At 36.9% G+C, this 18,394-nt stretch overlaps 1 protein-coding gene across 1 annotated transcript in view; it reads left to right on the forward strand.

Annotated features, from left to right (window-relative positions):
- Nucleotides 1-18,394, forward strand: part of LOC308631830 (contactin-associated protein-like 3) — a 220,887-nt gene that overhangs the window by 84,631 nt on the left and 117,862 nt on the right. The window contains exon 4 of the mRNA XM_081263326.1: nucleotides 1,533-1,680. Within this exon, the coding sequence (XP_081119452.1) occupies nucleotides 1,533-1,680 (148 nt within the window). The remainder of the gene's footprint in view (nucleotides 1-1,532; nucleotides 1,681-18,394) is intronic.

The raw sequence follows: 18,394 nt of genomic DNA on the forward strand, positions 1-18,394 counted from the left end.
TTTTTAGGTTAGATGTATTAAATGCCTTTTGGGGTCGCCATTTTTTCAATGTACAGTGGATTCATTGGGAGTATAGCCCCATTGTAAGTCAAGGAACATCTCTCCTGCAGCAAAGCCATTGAATGCCTTCCATTTGCTTGAACTGAACTGGTCATGGATAGAATTTAAATCACCTGGGAAATAAGACAGATGTAATCAGTGGTGATAAATTCATGCCATTCATGGCACTATCAGTATATATGTACCTTGTGAGGTGCTGGGGATATGAGTATAATGGATCAGGGCCCTGAGAAGGGCCTCGCTGATCATAGACATTCTCCAAACCCACCCCAGACTGATCCAGGTGATAAGTAAAATAAATTTCATACATTTAGACTATTTTAATACTAACCTAAATGCAAAATCATGATACTTACGGTCAGTGGCATTTCTCAATGAGAGAGTTTTCTAAATTTTGTCAAAATATCCTATTTTACATGTTACTATATTCAGTACATAGAGGAAGCTAATGGGAAAATGCTATTGTCTGAATTGTTAAAATGCCCTCAAAATTGTATGGACATACAGTTCAATGCTTCGTTTAATTCTGAGCAAACAGTTTCTTTAAGTTGCCCATAAGATGTGCACACACTATTAAACACTCATTAAGGCATTTTATTCCATAATGCTAAATACACTTATTTTATTCTTTTGCATAACTTTTCAAATATGGGGACTTAATTCATTATTTTCCAGAAAATGTATTTATGGCCATATATTAAGCTACATGCACTTATATTTGTAACATATCTAGTATTGTTTTTAATACAAATACATTATTTTAAATATACAGTTTTGATGCCACTGGAAATATTTTTTTCTGGCTTTTTCTTTATTTACAACCTCTTTGCAAGCAAACATTATATTTCCAAATATCTGATAAAATGTTCCTTCTGATTGGGAAGGGAGTAGTACTGAGAAACCTGAGCTATTCACATTCTGCTGAGTAAGGGAAACCTGTCTTCTTTCTTGGTTTAATATTTCCAGCAGGAGGTAAAACTAAGCAGTAAAAGCCTGCAACTTAATATTGAGTTTTAGAAATGCTTTATTTCAACAATATTCTAATGATGCAGTTCTTCAAACAACATGGATGATAAGAACAGATCAAACCAGAGGCTTTTAAGACCCTGTTTTCTATATCCACATTGGCCCTAGATTTTTATTATTCCAGGGCCAGGGAATGTGGCTTCCTGTGTTTCTGTTGCTATACTTGAAGATTAGTAAAAGGGATTAGGGGGTGAACTACTTTCTAAAAGCAACCCTTTGACAGTAGTATGTATATAGCTGGTTTAATGGTGCTTGTGAAATTTAAACAATCCTGGAAATAAGGAACCTTGGGCAATGGTTATTAATACAAGGTCTAGGAAGAGGAGATCATATCTGCTTAAACACTAGCACGTTTTGCATATTAACAAAGTGAACAAGGCATTGATCATTGATGAGGAGACAGCATCTCACAGATATTTTATCCCTTTTTTTCTGTTTTCTCCCAGGGCTTTCCAGGAAACACAAACTCAGACAGCGTGGTGCATTACAGACTTCAGCCTCCCTTGGAAGCCAGGTTCTTGCGTTTCCTGCCTTTAGCCTGGAACTCCAAGGGCAGGATTGGCATGCGGATTGAAGTGTATGGATGTGCATATAGTAAGTATTCTTATCCCTGCCTGAAATCAGCATCAGAGTGACATATTGTAAAAGCTACACTGAAACTGGAAGCAACTCTTCATGCCTTACACTGCTGTTGGAGTAGAATTTTTTTTTTTTTTTTTTTTTTAAACAAAAAGCTTCCATAAGGAACCTGGCTTCCAAAGGAGGACTTGAATGGAGCTTTATTTACCTTTAGATTTTCAGAGGTTAGCCAGATAATTGCTTCAGAGTCAGCACTTTAAAAAAAGTAATGATGTTCAAATCAACAACAGTAATTTACTGTGACTGATGGTGCTGTTTCTGATGCTGAGATGGCCCTTAGTATGGGATACATGGTGACTGCTAGGTGCAATTGTCCTGTTTTCCCCATACTCTAGGATGACTCTGTTTTCCTTCCACTTTTTTGTTTGCATCCCAGTGGAACCTTGTTTTGTACAGTGCCTGCAACTTAATTTAATTTTAGCTTGGAAATGTCATTTGGGTATTACATTTTCCCTCTTTTCTCAACTGATGATAAAAGTAGTGAAATATGCAGCCAAGGAAAGCACAGACTACAAGCATTCAGTGAAACAGAGGTGTGAGTTAATCATATCGTTGCAATTTTGATATTTCTTAAATTAACACAAAAGGAAAAAATTAACAAAATATTGTCTAGAAAACTGGGGACTAAGCAAGTGACTTGGTTTTCTGTCAGGTTGGCCTTCCACACCCCATGCCCAAACTATTACATATTGGATCTACATTTAAGAACAGATTCACATCTTTTCTTCCAAATTTGATTCTCATCATTGCTATACTATACATGTAGTTGTTTCTTTATCCCTTTATCATATAAAAATTTATTGGACACTGACTTCTTGAGAGAACTATGCCTAGTGCAGGGTGTGAGAGATGATTCTAAAATTCTTTATTTGCTTTGTCTAACAAGAAGTTATAAAATTACATAAAAAAGTGAAGGAATATTCATGGATAGTGAGATCGGCACTGTGGAGGGTGCTGGTATTAGTCAGCTTTCCATTACTGTGACAAAAGACCTGAAATAATCAAACTGAGAAGAAGAAATCTTTTTCTGGCTCACAGGTTCAGAGATTTAGTCCATGGTCACTTGGCCCCCATTGCTTTGGGACTGTTGCAGCACACTGCATAATGTCAAGGAGTGTGTGGTGGCACAAGGCTATTTACCTCATGGTGGCTGGGAAGCAAAGAGAGAAAGGAGAGCCCTGAGGTTGCAATATCCCCTTTCAAGGGCACATCCCAAATGGACTAACTTCTTCCTACTTACTAAGCCCCATCTCTCAAAGGTCCTACCACTTCCCAAAAGTGCCAAGCTGGGGACAAAGACTTTAACATATGGGCCTTGGTATAACATTCCAGATGCAAAGTATAGTCAGTGCTCATGGCAACACGAAGCATGGGAGCAGGAATTTAGGGGTTCTTTTAGTGCAGGGGGCAATGGCATTGTGATACAGAGGGAGTTATAGAACACTATCCTCTCCACTTTGGGAACCTCACACACAATAAGTGATTTCAGAAGATGAGGCTCATCCAAAGAGCTCCTTCCCAGGGTGAATCACTGTGTTAGTCTTGGCTTCATTTCTGCTTCCTGGTAGCATTACATACAGGTTCCTCTTTCCATTTGGTTTTCTAACTCTTCCATTGCTTTCCATATTTTCTGGAAGCATTTAATGCAGATTCTGTTGTGTTACTGTCCAGGTCTTTTCCTTCTTGCCATTGTCATTTCCTTCCTTCCAGTGTCTCCTGGACTTACCAAGGTACTCCCTGCTGAAGTGTCTGAGACGCTTCCATGAAAGTGGCCACTTCCTTCTCCCATTAGTTTGGAAATGGATTCAGGTTAACTGATTTGAAAGCATAACATGCTTTTTGATGGGGATTTACCATTACCTTGATGGTCTTCAAGAGGAGGTCTTACTCTAGTCTCTTGTATTAAACATTCATAGCAGAAAGACCAAAGTTGTGAGCCTTATCCCAGGAAAGACTGCAGCTATCATGGCACCTGTGTGCACCCCTGAGATCAGCAGAAGGAACTGTTCACCACAAAAAGCTCCTACTATAAAAAATACAGGTGAACAATCACTACAGTTTGTAAAACAGCCACAGTACATCCTGGGTTAGTAGTGGTTTTTCCTTGTCTTGTTTTTATTAGTAGTAAGAATAATTACTCAAACATAGAACTTTGCATTCTTATTTTGACAATAATTTAATACCATACAGTTTATAACCAAAAGTGATAGTTATTTTCTTTTCAATTTTTATTTCCACTGCTTTTTGTATTGCAAATAACATCCAAATTGCTTTTCTTGGCACATAATGACTCTTAGATGCAAATTCTCTTTTCAGTTTCATTTCTTTAAATTCCACTTGCAATGCTATTCATTATTCCTTTAAACATTATATGTTTTCAGGGTTTCCTGGCTTGACATATGCTTTCCCTACCTAAAAGGCCCTTTTACCATTTTAAAACCAAGGATGAGGTGGTGGAGGGGTGGCAGTGCTGTTCTTAGAGTCCCCTCCCTGGCAGCACCATCTGTCTAATTTCAGCATTCTCTGCAGACTTGTCCCCACCCTTGTATTTCACTCTTAAAAGTTCTCTCTTTCATTTGTTATCCACTTTCATAAGGTTTTAATAACATTAACATATGATCTGAGAACTCTAAATCCATATCCTCTGTGATGCTGGGCTTTGAAGTCCTACTCTCCCAGGTCTTTAGCAAGGTTGATCATCTTTTGGATCTATTCTGCCCTTCTGTTCTGCCTTATTCTTTGACTTTTGGGGTTCCTGTACAGTGTCATTTTCTAGTGACCTTGTAGCAATATGTTCTTTTCCTATCAGGTTGTATTGAACTGGCTCCATTGTTTTATCGTACTTTTATGTTTATTAATGTGCCTATTCTTTGAATAAGGCCAGCAAGGAAGAAAGCAGAAAGTTGAGTGAATTGCTGGGAATGTGGAATTGATAGATGCAGAGGTGGTGAGTGCTCTGGGATTTATGAGTTTGTCATTCACGTATTGGTACTTCCTCCTTATTTCAAGTCAGGCATTAAGAATAAAATGAATCCCTACAATCCCAGCAGCTTAGGAGGCTGAGGCAGGAGGATTGCAAGTTCAAAGCCAGCCTCAGCAACTTAGTGAGGCCCTGTCTCAAAATAAAATATAAAGAGGGCTAGGGATGTGGCTCAGTGATTAAGTGCCCCTGGGTTCCATCTCCAGTACACACACACACATACATACATATACACACACAATAATAAAATGAATGGAGTGAAATGTGTAACTGACTGTTTTTTATTTTTAAGTATTGACTCTGACAGTGAAAAATTAGACTTTATTTAACAGTGTCCCTATATGTCAATATTTGTAAGCCAGTTATTGTTATTCCAAAAAAAATAAGGAATGTGTATTTTGAAAAATGTGAAGAGAATTTTGAGAGAAGAGGGTACATATAGAACCTCCTTCTTTCCAGTACTGGCCCCGACTCTGGGTAGACTTGAGTTTTGAAAATACATTAATAGGAATATAACAACATGAGATGAGAATGGAAGTAGTTCCCTTCATTGATGAAGAAAAATTTTGCAGCTAATAATGATCTCTAGTCTTTAGAGAATGCTGGTCTAGATTGTCCAAGCCTGTTCTGAAAAACATACAAAATACTCAAATTAAGTTAGAAGAAGTATTAATTCTATTCAGTATGGTATCTATTTACAGACTATTTACTCTGTGCAAGTTACCATTCTAAGGAAGATCCATAAGGCTTGATTTTTGCCCTCCAACTGCTAAGGAGCCTGTGCAGGAGAGGATAAATGTGGATTCACAGAGTCAGGCTGAACATGGGAACAGGCTTCTGATTCTCACTTTGTGTCACAGTGTAGATAGAAGACATATCTTGCTCTAGGAATAAAAAAGATTAACTATTCTGAGCTATAATCATATAACCTTAAGGTTTTTATTTGATATTAAGTAGAAAAGTACTAATACTTACCCTAAAATCATATGAGACAAAACAGCCTATCATATTTTTGGGTGTAAAAGGCCATATTTTAATGCTATTTTAATCTTTCTAATTTCTATCACATTTATTGCACAATTCCAAATGATGCATTTTTAATTGCCTCCCAGATTAAACTTGTTAGCAAACTATTAGATCTAAAAAGAGTGTAACTAAGGATTGTGCTGAAAGTAAATGTTGAAAAAATATATCAATACATATTTAATAAATTACAGTGGAACAGACAAAGTTGGATATATGATGGCAACTAAATTAATTTTTAAATGCATAATCATTTTTAGCAATTTTTAAATATCACTAATTACTACCAGAATTTGTAGTCTGTAATAATCTCTAGATCTCAGAGTTAAACAATAGGTCCAATTATTGAGAAAACAGGTGATCTTTGGCTAGTGAATTAGTTGCCTTACAAGTACTTAAAACTTACTGAGTCCCAGATTGCTTTCTTGAACTGACTCACACCTAGCCCTAAAACACTCTTCCTCTGGTATTCATTATGTCTGTTAATGATTCTATCATTCATCAGGAACTTATGCTATAAGTATGGGAATCACTCTTGACAAATCTCTGTATCTGCACATAATTGTATGTCCAAATTATCCCCTAAATCATTTCACTTCTCTCGAGCTTACCGCACTTCTAGACTCTCCTGGATTATTGCAATTGCTTTCCAATTTTAGTTTCCCTGTCTCTACCCATTAGTATATTATATTTATGTTACATTGCAGCTAAAGGTATTTTTAAAAATGCACATCTGATGTAACTGATTATGTGTTTACAATCTTTCACCTCCATTGCTCCTAAGATAGTATACACACTTCTCAGAAGGACTCAGAAGATGCTGAAAGACCATGCCCCTGCATACTTTTCTAGTCTCACCTCCTGCAATCCCCACATCTTGCTCCCTCCCCACCATGGCTTCTTTTGATGCCTCTGCCAAGCATACTCCTCACTCATGGAGTCTTAACATCCAGTTTATCTGCTTAGACTGCTGCTTCTCAATTTTTTCATCTCTATATCCTACCATTCAGGTCTCTGCTTAAATGTCACTTCTTCAGAGATGTATTCCCTGACTTCGATTACGAATATGGTTCCTTTCTATTCAGCTGCTGGCTGCTCAACCAGTCAGTTGTTACTGCCCAACAGGTGTTGAAATCTCAGGCTAACTGAGATATTGGATTTTTCCATGTGCTCTACTCCCCATCCCAAGTAGAGGATTAGTGCCAAGAAGAGGTAGAGGCAGCCTCTGGCTATAATCATATAGGCTCCCACTGTCATTACTGAGATTCAATAGATTTTCTTGAGCAAATGCTTCTCAATTTATTGTATGTCTTTGGTCAGTTTCCAGATTCCTTTAGTTACTATTTTTGACCATCCTCACCTCCAGTTTTATCATTGCTTTTGGAGAAAGAGAATTTGATGGGTATAAACCTATACCACTTCATCTATATTTTAAAAATGTACCTATCTTGGAAAAAATTGAGTACATACATGTAAATGCACACACACACTTATGTAAAAATTTTCATGTTCTGTATTCTTTTGTATAGACCCATATTTCTCTGAATCATTTTTCTTCTACCTCAATTATTTCTTTTTAACATTTTTTATAGTGTTGATCTACTGGCAAGGAACTCTTTCAGCATTTTTATGTTTGAAAGTCCTTATTTTTGCCTTCATTTGTGCAAGTTATTTTCAACCAGCACAGATTTTGATAGCATTCATTTCTAGCATTCTAGCAATCTAGCAATCTGTAACCATCTGTATTGATGTTGCTCTGACTGTAAGATGTCTTTTTTTCCCCCTAGCTTTTAAAAAGGATTTTGAGTAATTTGCTTATGTGCTACTCCTTTTATTTTCTTCTGTTTCTTGTGTTTGTGTCTCATTGGGTCACTTGGATCTGTGGGTTCATAATTTTCAATAAATTTGAAAAGTTTCAGCCATTGTTTCTTCAGATTTTTTTAACTGACCCCCTCTCTATTATTCCTTAAGGGAATCAATTACCACACATTAGGTATTTGGATTTTATTAGTTGCATTTTACTGATACTTTGTTCATTTTTTTTTTTTTTTTGGGATTGATCTCAGGGGCACTTTACCACTGAGCCACATCCCCAACCCTATTTTGTATTTTATTTACAGACAGGACCTACTGAGTTGCTTAACACCTCACCATCACTAAGGCTGGCTTTGAACTCGTGATTTTCCTGTTTCAACTTCCAGAGCTGCTGGGATAACAGGTGTGTGCCACCAGGCCCAGCTCATTTTTTAAAAATTCTTTTTTTTCTCTTCATTTCAATTTGGATTTTTCTATTGATGTCTTCAGGTTCATGATTCTTCTTGAGAGTTTAATTTCCCTTGAATCTATTCAGTTTATCTTTCATTTCAGATCTTGAGGCTTTCACTCTTTTAAGTAACTTTCATGTATCTCTGGCAATTACATTTTTCAGTTGTGTGTACATTTTGATTGGTAATTTTTCCTCATGAGGGCCATGTTTTCCAGCTTCCACCTGTCTTCAATTGGCTATTGGACATTGTGACTTTTACCTTGTTGAATGCTAGATATTTTTGCATCCTTGTATTCTTTTCCTTCATTCAAAGACACATTGCACTACAGCAAGTCAATGCATCAAGGTCTTAGCCTCACCAGAGCAGTGTTTAATCTGGGGCCAATTCCTCCCCACCACTGAGGTTAGATCCTCTAAGTACTTGATCCCAAACTAGTGAGCTGTGTGGTCTTCATTCTGGATGATCACATGGTCACCATGACCAACTTGTGTGCATGGGAAATGCTACTTCTAGCTAGTCCTTCCAGAAGCTTCTTTCCTTAGTCTTGCTGGATTTCCTTAAGGGTGCATTCTATCAATATACAGCTCATTCATTGCTTTAGGACTCTGTTGCAAACCACCTGTGCTCTCTTGCAGTCCATCTTTCTCCTCTCCTATTCTTTCCCTGGGAGTTCTAGCTGTCTCATTCTAACAGACTCTTCATGCTATTTTCAACTCAGGAAGTCGCTGGTCTCTTCCTCAGTTTTCCTTTCCTGCTCCATGTCCTGGGAACTCTTTGAAGGTTAAGATCCAAGCAGTCATAAAGCTTATCTCTTGCCTCTCATTTCTTATGCATTTCACTCTTCTTTGTTGCTTAATAGCAAATGTTTTGTAAACCATTGTTTTAAAAAGGAGTTCATATTGCCTAGAAAAAATCTCCTCTTGCATTTTTCATACATAACTGTCTTTTAAAAAAATACATGTGTACTAAATGAAGACAAAGCAAATAATAAAAGACCTTGGTGTCTTTCAAACCAATGTTAGTTATTTACTTTCACAGAAAGTTGTGGCCAGTGTACACATGGACATACATTTCATTCAGACTAAAATATTTTTATTATGTGTAGCTTCCTTTTTAAAATTCGGAAGTTCAATTCACATGTATAGTGTGTAATATATAAACACTACATTGTCTAAAAATCATGTAAACTAAATAATTACTCTTCATTTTATAATTAAACGAACATGCCTGGTAAGAATATAACTAGTTAAGTTCAAATGAAGTTCTCAAGCTTATCAGATGGCAATGAAATAATGAAACCCTGATAATGAAGAATTGAAATGATTTCACATTTTAGTAGTACATATTCCTATGTATGTCACTGACAGCATTAAAAAGAACTAAGGCTTGCTTTTGCAGTTAGCCAACAAGGAAATTTTGTTCTGCACATGATTTTGCCAAGATTATTTTGGTCAAAAAGATTTTACCCTCACCCTCCCTGTTGCCACAATGGTTTTGCAGTAGTTAAATTATTAAAGCATCAGAATCTTCTGGAGTGTTTGCTGCACACAGATTGCTGAGACATAGCCCTGAGTTTCTGAGTGAACAGGTCTGAGGTAGAATCTGAGAATCTGCATTTCAAACAAATTCCCTCCTGGTGTCCATGCGCTTGAGCTGGTGACCATACTTTGAGATCCACAGCTTTAAACCACCTAAATTATATTTCTTGGAGATTCTTCTCAGGCAAAATGGACTAGTAAAAATTTTACTGGGTAACCATGACACAAAATAATGGCCTTAAAACCCTTTTGTCCTAATGCTTTGGGTTATTTTCTAACACTTTGTCTAGAATAGTTAACCATATATTAATCACCAAAATATATGTTATAAGAAAAATCCAAAACGTACATTGACAGATTTTTAAAAGCTTATTGAATGACCAAATTAGAATATAGATCTATAGCTAAGTGAGTATAACAGCCCTAATAGTTTAAAATCTTCAAGGATATAAACTTAACCTCAACTTTAGGGGTTTAAAAATGATAGACAAAATTCAGGAACTGCTTTTTGAAGTCGAGAATATTAGGATCTCTTACTCTTTATCTCTAATTATTTGCATAACTCTCAAGTCCATTACTGTACAGACCCCTGAGCTAATTTGTAAAGGGTTGTTAAACATAAAATCAAGAACAACAACAAAAAAAATGCAGCAGAGAGCACACATGGCCTGCATGGCCTGAAATACTGAGCATCTAGCCCTTTCCAGAAGTTCCTCACTCTGACTCTACAGAAGTATCCTATGATGGTTACTGGGCTGGTGCTAACTGTTCAGAGGTGGCAGTGATAAGAATCAGCTCACAACCCGACATTCTTTTTTTTTTTTTTTTTTTTTTGGCAAAATGACCACTGTTTTTATTAGTTTTACAGAATCACTAAAATCAGGAAAACATAAAATCATTTGAGATGATATTACCAAAAATCGCAAATCTGTTCAATGATTCAATACATTATTTCCCCAAGACATTGCTCATAATGAAAGTATAATATATATCCCTAAACAAAAATGACTTGATGATGAGAATTTCCACATTATTATGTATTCTGAATTTGGATATGAAACAGTTTTATTTTCTCAGTTTCCTTTTTTTTTTTTTTTTATTGGTTGTTCAAAACATTACAAAGCTCTTGACATAGCATATTTCTTACATAAGCTTTGAGTGAGTTATGAGCTCCCATTTTTACCCCCAACGCAGATTTCAAACTCATATCAGTTACATATCCCCATTTTTACAAAATGCCATATTAGTAACTGTTGTATTCTGCTACCTTTCCTATCCTATACTATCCCCCCTCCCCTCCCCTCCCCTCCCATCCTCTCTATCTACCCCATCCACTGTAATTTATTTCTCTCCTTATTTATTTTCCCATTCCCCTCACAGCCTCTTATATGTATTTTTGTATAACAATGCGGCTCTCCCTCCATTTCCATGTAATTCCCATTTTCTTTCCCTTTCCCTCCCCCTTCATGTCTCTGTTTATTGCTAGTCTTTTCTTCCTGCTCTTCCTCCCTTCTCTAATCTTAATTGCTCTCATTATATCAAAGAAGTCATTTTGTATTTGTTTTTTAGGGATTGGCTAGCTTCGCTAAGCATAATCTGCTCTAGTGCCATCCATTTCCCTGCAAATTCCATGATTTTGTCATTTTTTAGTGCTGCGTAATACTCCATGGTGTATAGATGCCACATTTTTTTAATCCATTCATCCATTGAAGGGCATCTGGGTTGTTTCCACAGTCTAGCTATTGTGAATTGTGCTGCTATGAACATTGATGTGGCAGTATCCCTGTAGTACGCTCCTTTTAGGTCTTCAGGGAATAGACCGAGAAGGGCAATAGCAGGGTCAAATGGTGGTTCCATTCCCAGCTTTCCCAGGAATCTCCATACTGCTTTCCAAAGTGGCCGAACCAATTTGCAGTCCCACCAGCAATGTACAAGAGTACCCTTTTCCCCACATCCTCTCCAGCATTTGTTGTTGTTTGACTTCATAATGGCTGCCAATCTTACTGGAGTGAGATGGTATCTTAGGGTGGTTTTGATTTGCATTTCTCTGACTGCTAGCGATGGTGAGCATTTTTTCATGTACTTATTGATTGATTGTATGTCCTCCTCTGAGAAGTGTCTGTTCAGGTCCTTGGCCCATTTGTTGATTGGGTTATTTGTTATCTTGTTGTCTAATTTTTTGAGTTCTTTGTATACTCTGGATATTAGGGCTCTATCTGAAGTGTGAGGAGTAAAAATTTGTTCCCAGGATGTAGGCTCCCTATTTACCTCTCTTATTGTTTCTCTTGCTGAGAAAAAACTTTTTAGTTTAAGTAAGTCCCATTTGTTGATTCTTGTTATTAACTCTTGTGCTATGGGTGTCCTATTAAGGAATTTGGGGCCTGACCCTACAATATGTAGATCGGAGCCAACTTTTTCTTCTATCAGACGCAGAGTCTCTGTTTTGATATCAAGGTCTTTGATCCATTTTGAGTTAACTTTTGTACATGGTGAGAGGAGAGGGTTTAGTTTCATTTTGTTGCATATGAATTTCCAGTTTTCCCAACACCATTTGTTGAAGATGCTATCCTTCCTCCATTGCTTGCTTTTAGCCCCTTTATCAAATATAAGGTAGTTGTAACTTTGTGGGTTAGTCTCTGTGTCCTCTATTCTGTACCATTGGTCCACCCGCCGGTTTTGGTACCAGTACCATGCTGTTTTTGTTACTATTGCTCTGTAATATAGTTTGAAGTCTGGTATTGCAATACCGCCTGATTCACTCTTCCTGCTTAGTATTGCTTTTGCTATTCTGGGTCTTTTATTTTTCCATATGAATTTCGTGATTGCTTTATCTATTTCTACAAGAAGTGCCATTGGGATTTTGATTGGCATTGCATTAAACCTATAGAGAACTTTTGGTAATATCGCCATTTTGATGATGTTAGTTCTGCCTATCCATGAACAGGGTATATTTTTCCATCTTCTAAGATCCTCTTCTATTTCTTTCTTTAGGGTTCTGTAGTTTTCATTGTATAGGTCTTTCACCTCTTTTGTTAGGTTGATTCCCAAGTATTTTATTTTTTTTGAGGATATTGTGAATGGGGTGTTTTTCCTCATTTCCGTTTCAGACGTTTTGTCGCTGATATACAGAAATGCCTTTGATTTATGTGTGTTGATTTTATATCCTGCCACTTTGCTGAATTCCTTTATTAGTTCTAGTAGTTTTTTTGTAGACCCTTTTGGGTCTTCTAGGTATAGAATCATGTCATCTGCAAATAGTGATAATTTAAGTTCTTCTTTTCCAATTTTTATGCCTTTAATTTCTTTCGTCTGTCTAATTGCTCTGGCCAGTGTTTCTAGAACTATGTTGAACAGAAGTGGTGAGAGCGGGCATCCTTGTCTTGTTCCAGATTTTAGAGGGAATGCCTTCAATTTTTCTCCATTCAGAATGATGCTAGCCTGAGGCTTAGCATAGATAGCTTTAACAATGTTGAGGTAAGTTCCCGTTATCCCTATTTTTTCTAATGTTTTGAACATAAAGGGATGCTGTACTTTGTCAAATGCTTTTTCTGCATCTATTGAGATGATCATATGGTTCTTATCTTTAAGTCTATTTATATGGTGGATAACATTTATTGATTTCCGTATATTGAACCATCCTTGCATCCCAGGGATGAATCCTACTTGATCATGGTGCACAATTTTTTTAATGTGTCTTTGTATCCGATTTGCCATTATTTTATTGAGGATTTTTGCATCTAGGTTCATCAGAGATATTGGTCTGTAGTTTTCTTTCTTTGAGGTGTCCTTGTCTGGTTTCGGAATCAGGGTGATGTTTGCCTCATAGAATGAGTTTGGAAGAGCTCCCTCTTTTTCTATTTCCTGGAATAACTTGAAAAGTATTGGTATTAATTCTTCTTTAAAGGTTTTGTAAAACTCCGCTGTATACCCATCCGGTCCTGGGCTTTTCTTGGTTGGTAGTCTTTTGATGGCTTCTTCAATTTCATCCATTGATATTGGTCTGTTCAAATTGTGTGTATCCTCCTGACTCAGTTTGGGCAAATCATATGTCTTAAGAAATTTCTCGATGTCCTCACTATCCTCAATTTTATAGGAATATAGGTTTTCAAAATAATTTCTAATTATCTTCTGTATTTCTGTAGCATCTGTTGTGATATTGCCTTTTTCATCCCGTATGTTAGTGATTTGAGTTCTCTCTCTTCTTCTCTTCGTTAGCATGGCTAAGGGTCTATCAATCTTATTTATTTTTTCGAAGAACCAACTTTTAGTTTTGTTAATTTTTTCAATAGTTTCTTTTGTTTCAATTTCATTGATTTCTGCTCTGATTCTAAATATTTCTTGCCTTTTGCTGCATTTGTTGTTGTTTTGTTCTTCCTTTTCTAGGGCTTTGAGATGAAGTGTGAGTTCATTTATTTGTTGGTTTTTCTTTTTTCTGAGGAATGACCTCCAGGAGATGAATTTACCTCTTAAAACTGCTTTCATTGTGTCCCATAGATTTCGATATGTTGTATCTGTGTTTTCATTTATCTCTAAGAATTTTTTGATTTCCTCCTTTATGTCTTCTGTAACCCATTGATCATTAAGTAACATATTGTTCATTTTCCATGTGATATAGGATTTTCCCTTCCTTCTTTTATCATTAATTACCAGTTTCGTTCCACTATGGTCGGATAAAGTGCATGGTATTATCTCCACCCCTTTATATTTACTAAGGGTTGCCCTATGGCATAATATATGGTCTATTTTTGAGAAGGATCCATGTGCTGCTGAGAAAAACGTATATACACTAGAAGATGGTTGATATATTCTATATATGTCAGTTAAGTCTAGGTTATTAATTGTGATATTGAGTTCTATAGTTTCTTTATTCAACTTTTGTTTGGAGGATCTGTCCAATGGTGAGAGAGGTGTGTTGAAGTCACCCATAATTATTGTGTTGTGGTCTATTTGATTCTTGAACTTGAGGAGAATTTGTTTTATGAACGTCGCAGCACCATTATTTGGTGCATAAATATTGATAATTGTTATATCTTGTTGGTGAATGGTTCCTTTTAACAGTATATAATGTCCTTCCTTATCCCTTTGGATTGATTTAGTCTTGAAGTCGATTTTATTCGATATGAGGATGGCCACGCCTGCTTGCTTGCGAGGACCGTGTGCGTGATATATTTTTTCCCAACCTTTCACCTTCAGCCTGTGTACGTCTTTTCCAGTCAGATGTGTCTCCTGGAGGCAGCATATTGTTGGATTTGTTTTTTTAATCCATGTTACCAGCCTATGTCGCTTTATTGGAGAGTTTAAACCATTAACATTTAGAGTTACTATTGATGTATATTTTGTACTTCCAGCCATGTTTGATTATTTCTCTCTTTTTTTTTTTTATAGTTTAGTTTGTTTCTCCATTGTTAGCTTTCCCCCCACCATCTGTCCTTATTGAGGTACTTCCCATTGTTGGCTTTGGTTATTGTTATTCACTTCTTCCTCGTGTAGTGTTTTGTTCAAGATGCTTTGCAATGCTGGTTTTCTGGCTACAAATTCTTTTAGCTTTTGTTTATCATGAAAGATTTTTATTTCGTTGTCGTACCTGAAGCTTAATTTTGCTGGATACAGAATTCTTGGTTGGCATCCATTGTCTTTCAGTGTTTGAAATATGTTGTTCCAGGATCTTCTCGCTTTCAGCGTCTGTGATGAAAAATCCGTTGTTAATCTTATTTGTTTACCCCTGAATGTAATCTGTCTCCTTTCTCTTGTAGCTTTTAATATTTTCTCTTTGTTCTGTATATTGGATATCTTCATAACAATGTGTCTTGGCATTGGTCTACTGTGATTTTGTGTGCTCGGTGTCCTGTATGCATCTTCAATTTGTATATCTGTTTCCTTTTTTATTTCTGGAAAGTTTTCTGTAATTATTTCTTTTAGCAGGTTACTCATTCCCTTGGTTTGACTCTCTATCCCTTCCTCTATCCCGATCACTCTTAAATTTGGTTTTTTTATGTTGTCCCATATCTCTTGGATGTTTCTCTCGTGGTTTTTAACCGTCCTATCAATGTTGGCTAGACTCTTTTCAAGATGATATATTTTGTCTTCATTATCTGAAGTTCTGGCTTCTACTTGCTCCATTCTATTAGTGATACTCTCATTTGAGTTTTTAATTTGGTTTATAGTTTCCTTCACTTCTAAGATTATCGTTTGATTCTTTTTTATAATCTCTATCTCCTGATACAGATGCTTAACTTCTTCTTTTATCTGTTTATGTAGTACATTCTCAATGTGTTCTTTCGCTGCTTGAATTTGCTGTCTCATATCCTCTTTAAGGTTCCGTTCCATCTGTCTAAGGTGTTCCTTGAGCTCTTTGTATGACCATTTTTCTGATGACTCTAGATCCCCCTGAATATTTAGGCTATCCTGCATTGTTTGTACTCCTTTTCTTCCTTGCCTTTTGAAGCTGCTCATGTTGCTTCTTGTTCTGTTTGACTGTTGAGCTATTGTTTACTCCTATAAATTTAATTGATGCTTGGGATGAAAGGTATTAGAAGGGAAGGGAGGTGGTCACTAAAGAGAATGAGAGTAAGCAGGTAGAATTCAAGGAATGGGGAATAAGAAAATTGAAAAGAAATGTAAAGACAGAGGAAAAGAAGGAAAGAGAGAAAAGGATAGAGAATTAAAGAGAATTTAAGGACAAATAATAATAATAGAAATGAGAGATGAAGTTTAAAAATGGAATAAAATAAGATAAAATGGATTAAAAATATCCTTTAAAAAGACAGCAACAATAAAAAAAATAATAATAATAAAAACAAATTAATAAAAAATAAAAAAAAATAAAAAAATAAAAAAAAAATAACAAGAAAAAAAATATATTTATAAATGCAGTCCTAGAGTGCGATTAACTGTTCTTCCAGTAGATGGCGCTGTGGCCACCGGGCCAAGTTCCTCCTCTCAGTGGTCGGGATTCAATCTCTGTGCAGCAGATCTTCCTCCCGGACTGGGCGGGTCTCCACCCCTGCTGTTCGCCCTGTGGGCGGGGCCTGTTGCCGAGCCCGGCGGGGGTCGTTTGTGGCGTTGGGCTGGCAGTTTGGATGTGGTCGTCTGGAGCCCTGCACCTCCAGAGGGGATTCACAGATCTGGGCCTGCTGGAGCCGGGCAGGCAGTGCCCTCTCCCCCACTCACTGCAGCATGTGGGCAGCGGCCGCCTGTCTGTGGCTGGTGTCAGTTTACAGAGCTGGACGGGCTCGGGCCCAGGCAGGCAGCGCCCGTCCCCACTGTCGCTGCAACGTGTGGGCAGGGGGCGTTTGGCGGCAGCTGACGACCACTCACAGAGCCCAATGGGCGGGGGCCCAGGCAGGCAGCGCCAGCTCCTAAGCTGGCTGCAACGTGTGCGCAGCTGTTGGCGGAGGTTCACAGAGCCGCCAGCGTGGGTCCAGGCAGGCCGCGCCCGCTCCCACGATCACTGCAACGTATGGGCAGCGGCAGGGGCCGACAACCAGACATTCTGGCATCCAATTTTTATTTCACTGAAAACCCCATTATGTTTAGGACCTCACAAATTATTTTTGTTGACATCCATACTGCACAATTCAATATACTCCGTTTATGACTATGGTTAGAATGGTAAAGAACTGGTCAATATTTTAGCACCTGGCTATGTATTTCTGTGTATAATATAAAACACTGGCCTTGATATAAATAGGCTTCTGTAGATTGAAATTCTTCTTTGAAGGATATTCACAATTTTGTTCTATTATTAAAACTCCATCTTTTCCATCTTATGTCCTTTTGACTTAATTCCATTCATTCCAAAAGTATGGCCCATTCGATTAATACTGATGTAGCACCTAGCTTGTGTCACCACTCACTATGCTGGATGCTGGGACAAGCAGGGGCCAGGACAGGTCTGGCCCTAGCCTCTCCAAGCAACAATCCTCTTATTCTCTGGTACTTTCTTACTTATATTGTCATGAAGAAATACAATTCATAGGGAAAATCTTCAAGTCTTACAGGGTTGCTAAGGAAACTACAGAAGTAAAGAAACAGCTTATAGCTCAAAATAAAAGCAGGAGAAAAAAGGCTCTCCTTTGGTAACAGTGTCCAGAAATAAAGAATACAAAGAATTAAGGAATCTTGTTGAACTGCCAATCATGCACCCTTCACATTAAATTTGCAGATACACATCAGAAAGTAGTCAGCCATGACTTTACATTTATAATAAAAGAAAACACATTATCACAACAGATAATTTAAAATATAAATAGAACCTCTATTATAGGCCTCACCAAAACTAATCATTCTGATAAAATATTATCTACCTAAAAATGTTCACAAATAGATTTGAATATTTAAACAAATCAGAGAGTAAATATAATTTTTAAAAATCAGCATTAAATACTCAAAGTGAATTTGTAAAAGCAATAAATTTTAAATAAATGTAAAGTTTAAAAAAAACATATTTTGGGAGACAAAGCATTTCATCAATAAGTCAATAGTAGCAATTTCTCTGAAAGCATTGATGGGGGAGCTCCGCCAGGCAGGTCCCTTAAACTTACCTATTCACTAAGTATTACCTTCCCTGACCCTTGTGCCACTGATCTCAGTGTTACCTAGAAAATTAAATTACCTAAGATGCTCTTTTTTATATCATTCCACTGTTATAAGATATTTGCTGTTTAACTATTAAATAAATAAAACTTTACATATCCATAATGAATACAAATAATCCATTATAATATGTGGATGAAATATCCAAAATATACATCAAATTTCAACTTGGCATTCCATTTAAAATGGCTTTTACAAGAGTCTTCATAAAAGTGTCTCTGTATATAATCCAACTATTTCAATCATTGAGGTATTTGAAAACAGAA

The sequence above is a fragment of the Spermophilus citellus genome (genome assembly GCF_964194105.1).
Source record: "Spermophilus citellus genome assembly, chromosome: 12".
Lineage (NCBI taxonomy): Eukaryota > Metazoa > Chordata > Mammalia > Rodentia > Sciuridae > Spermophilus > Spermophilus citellus.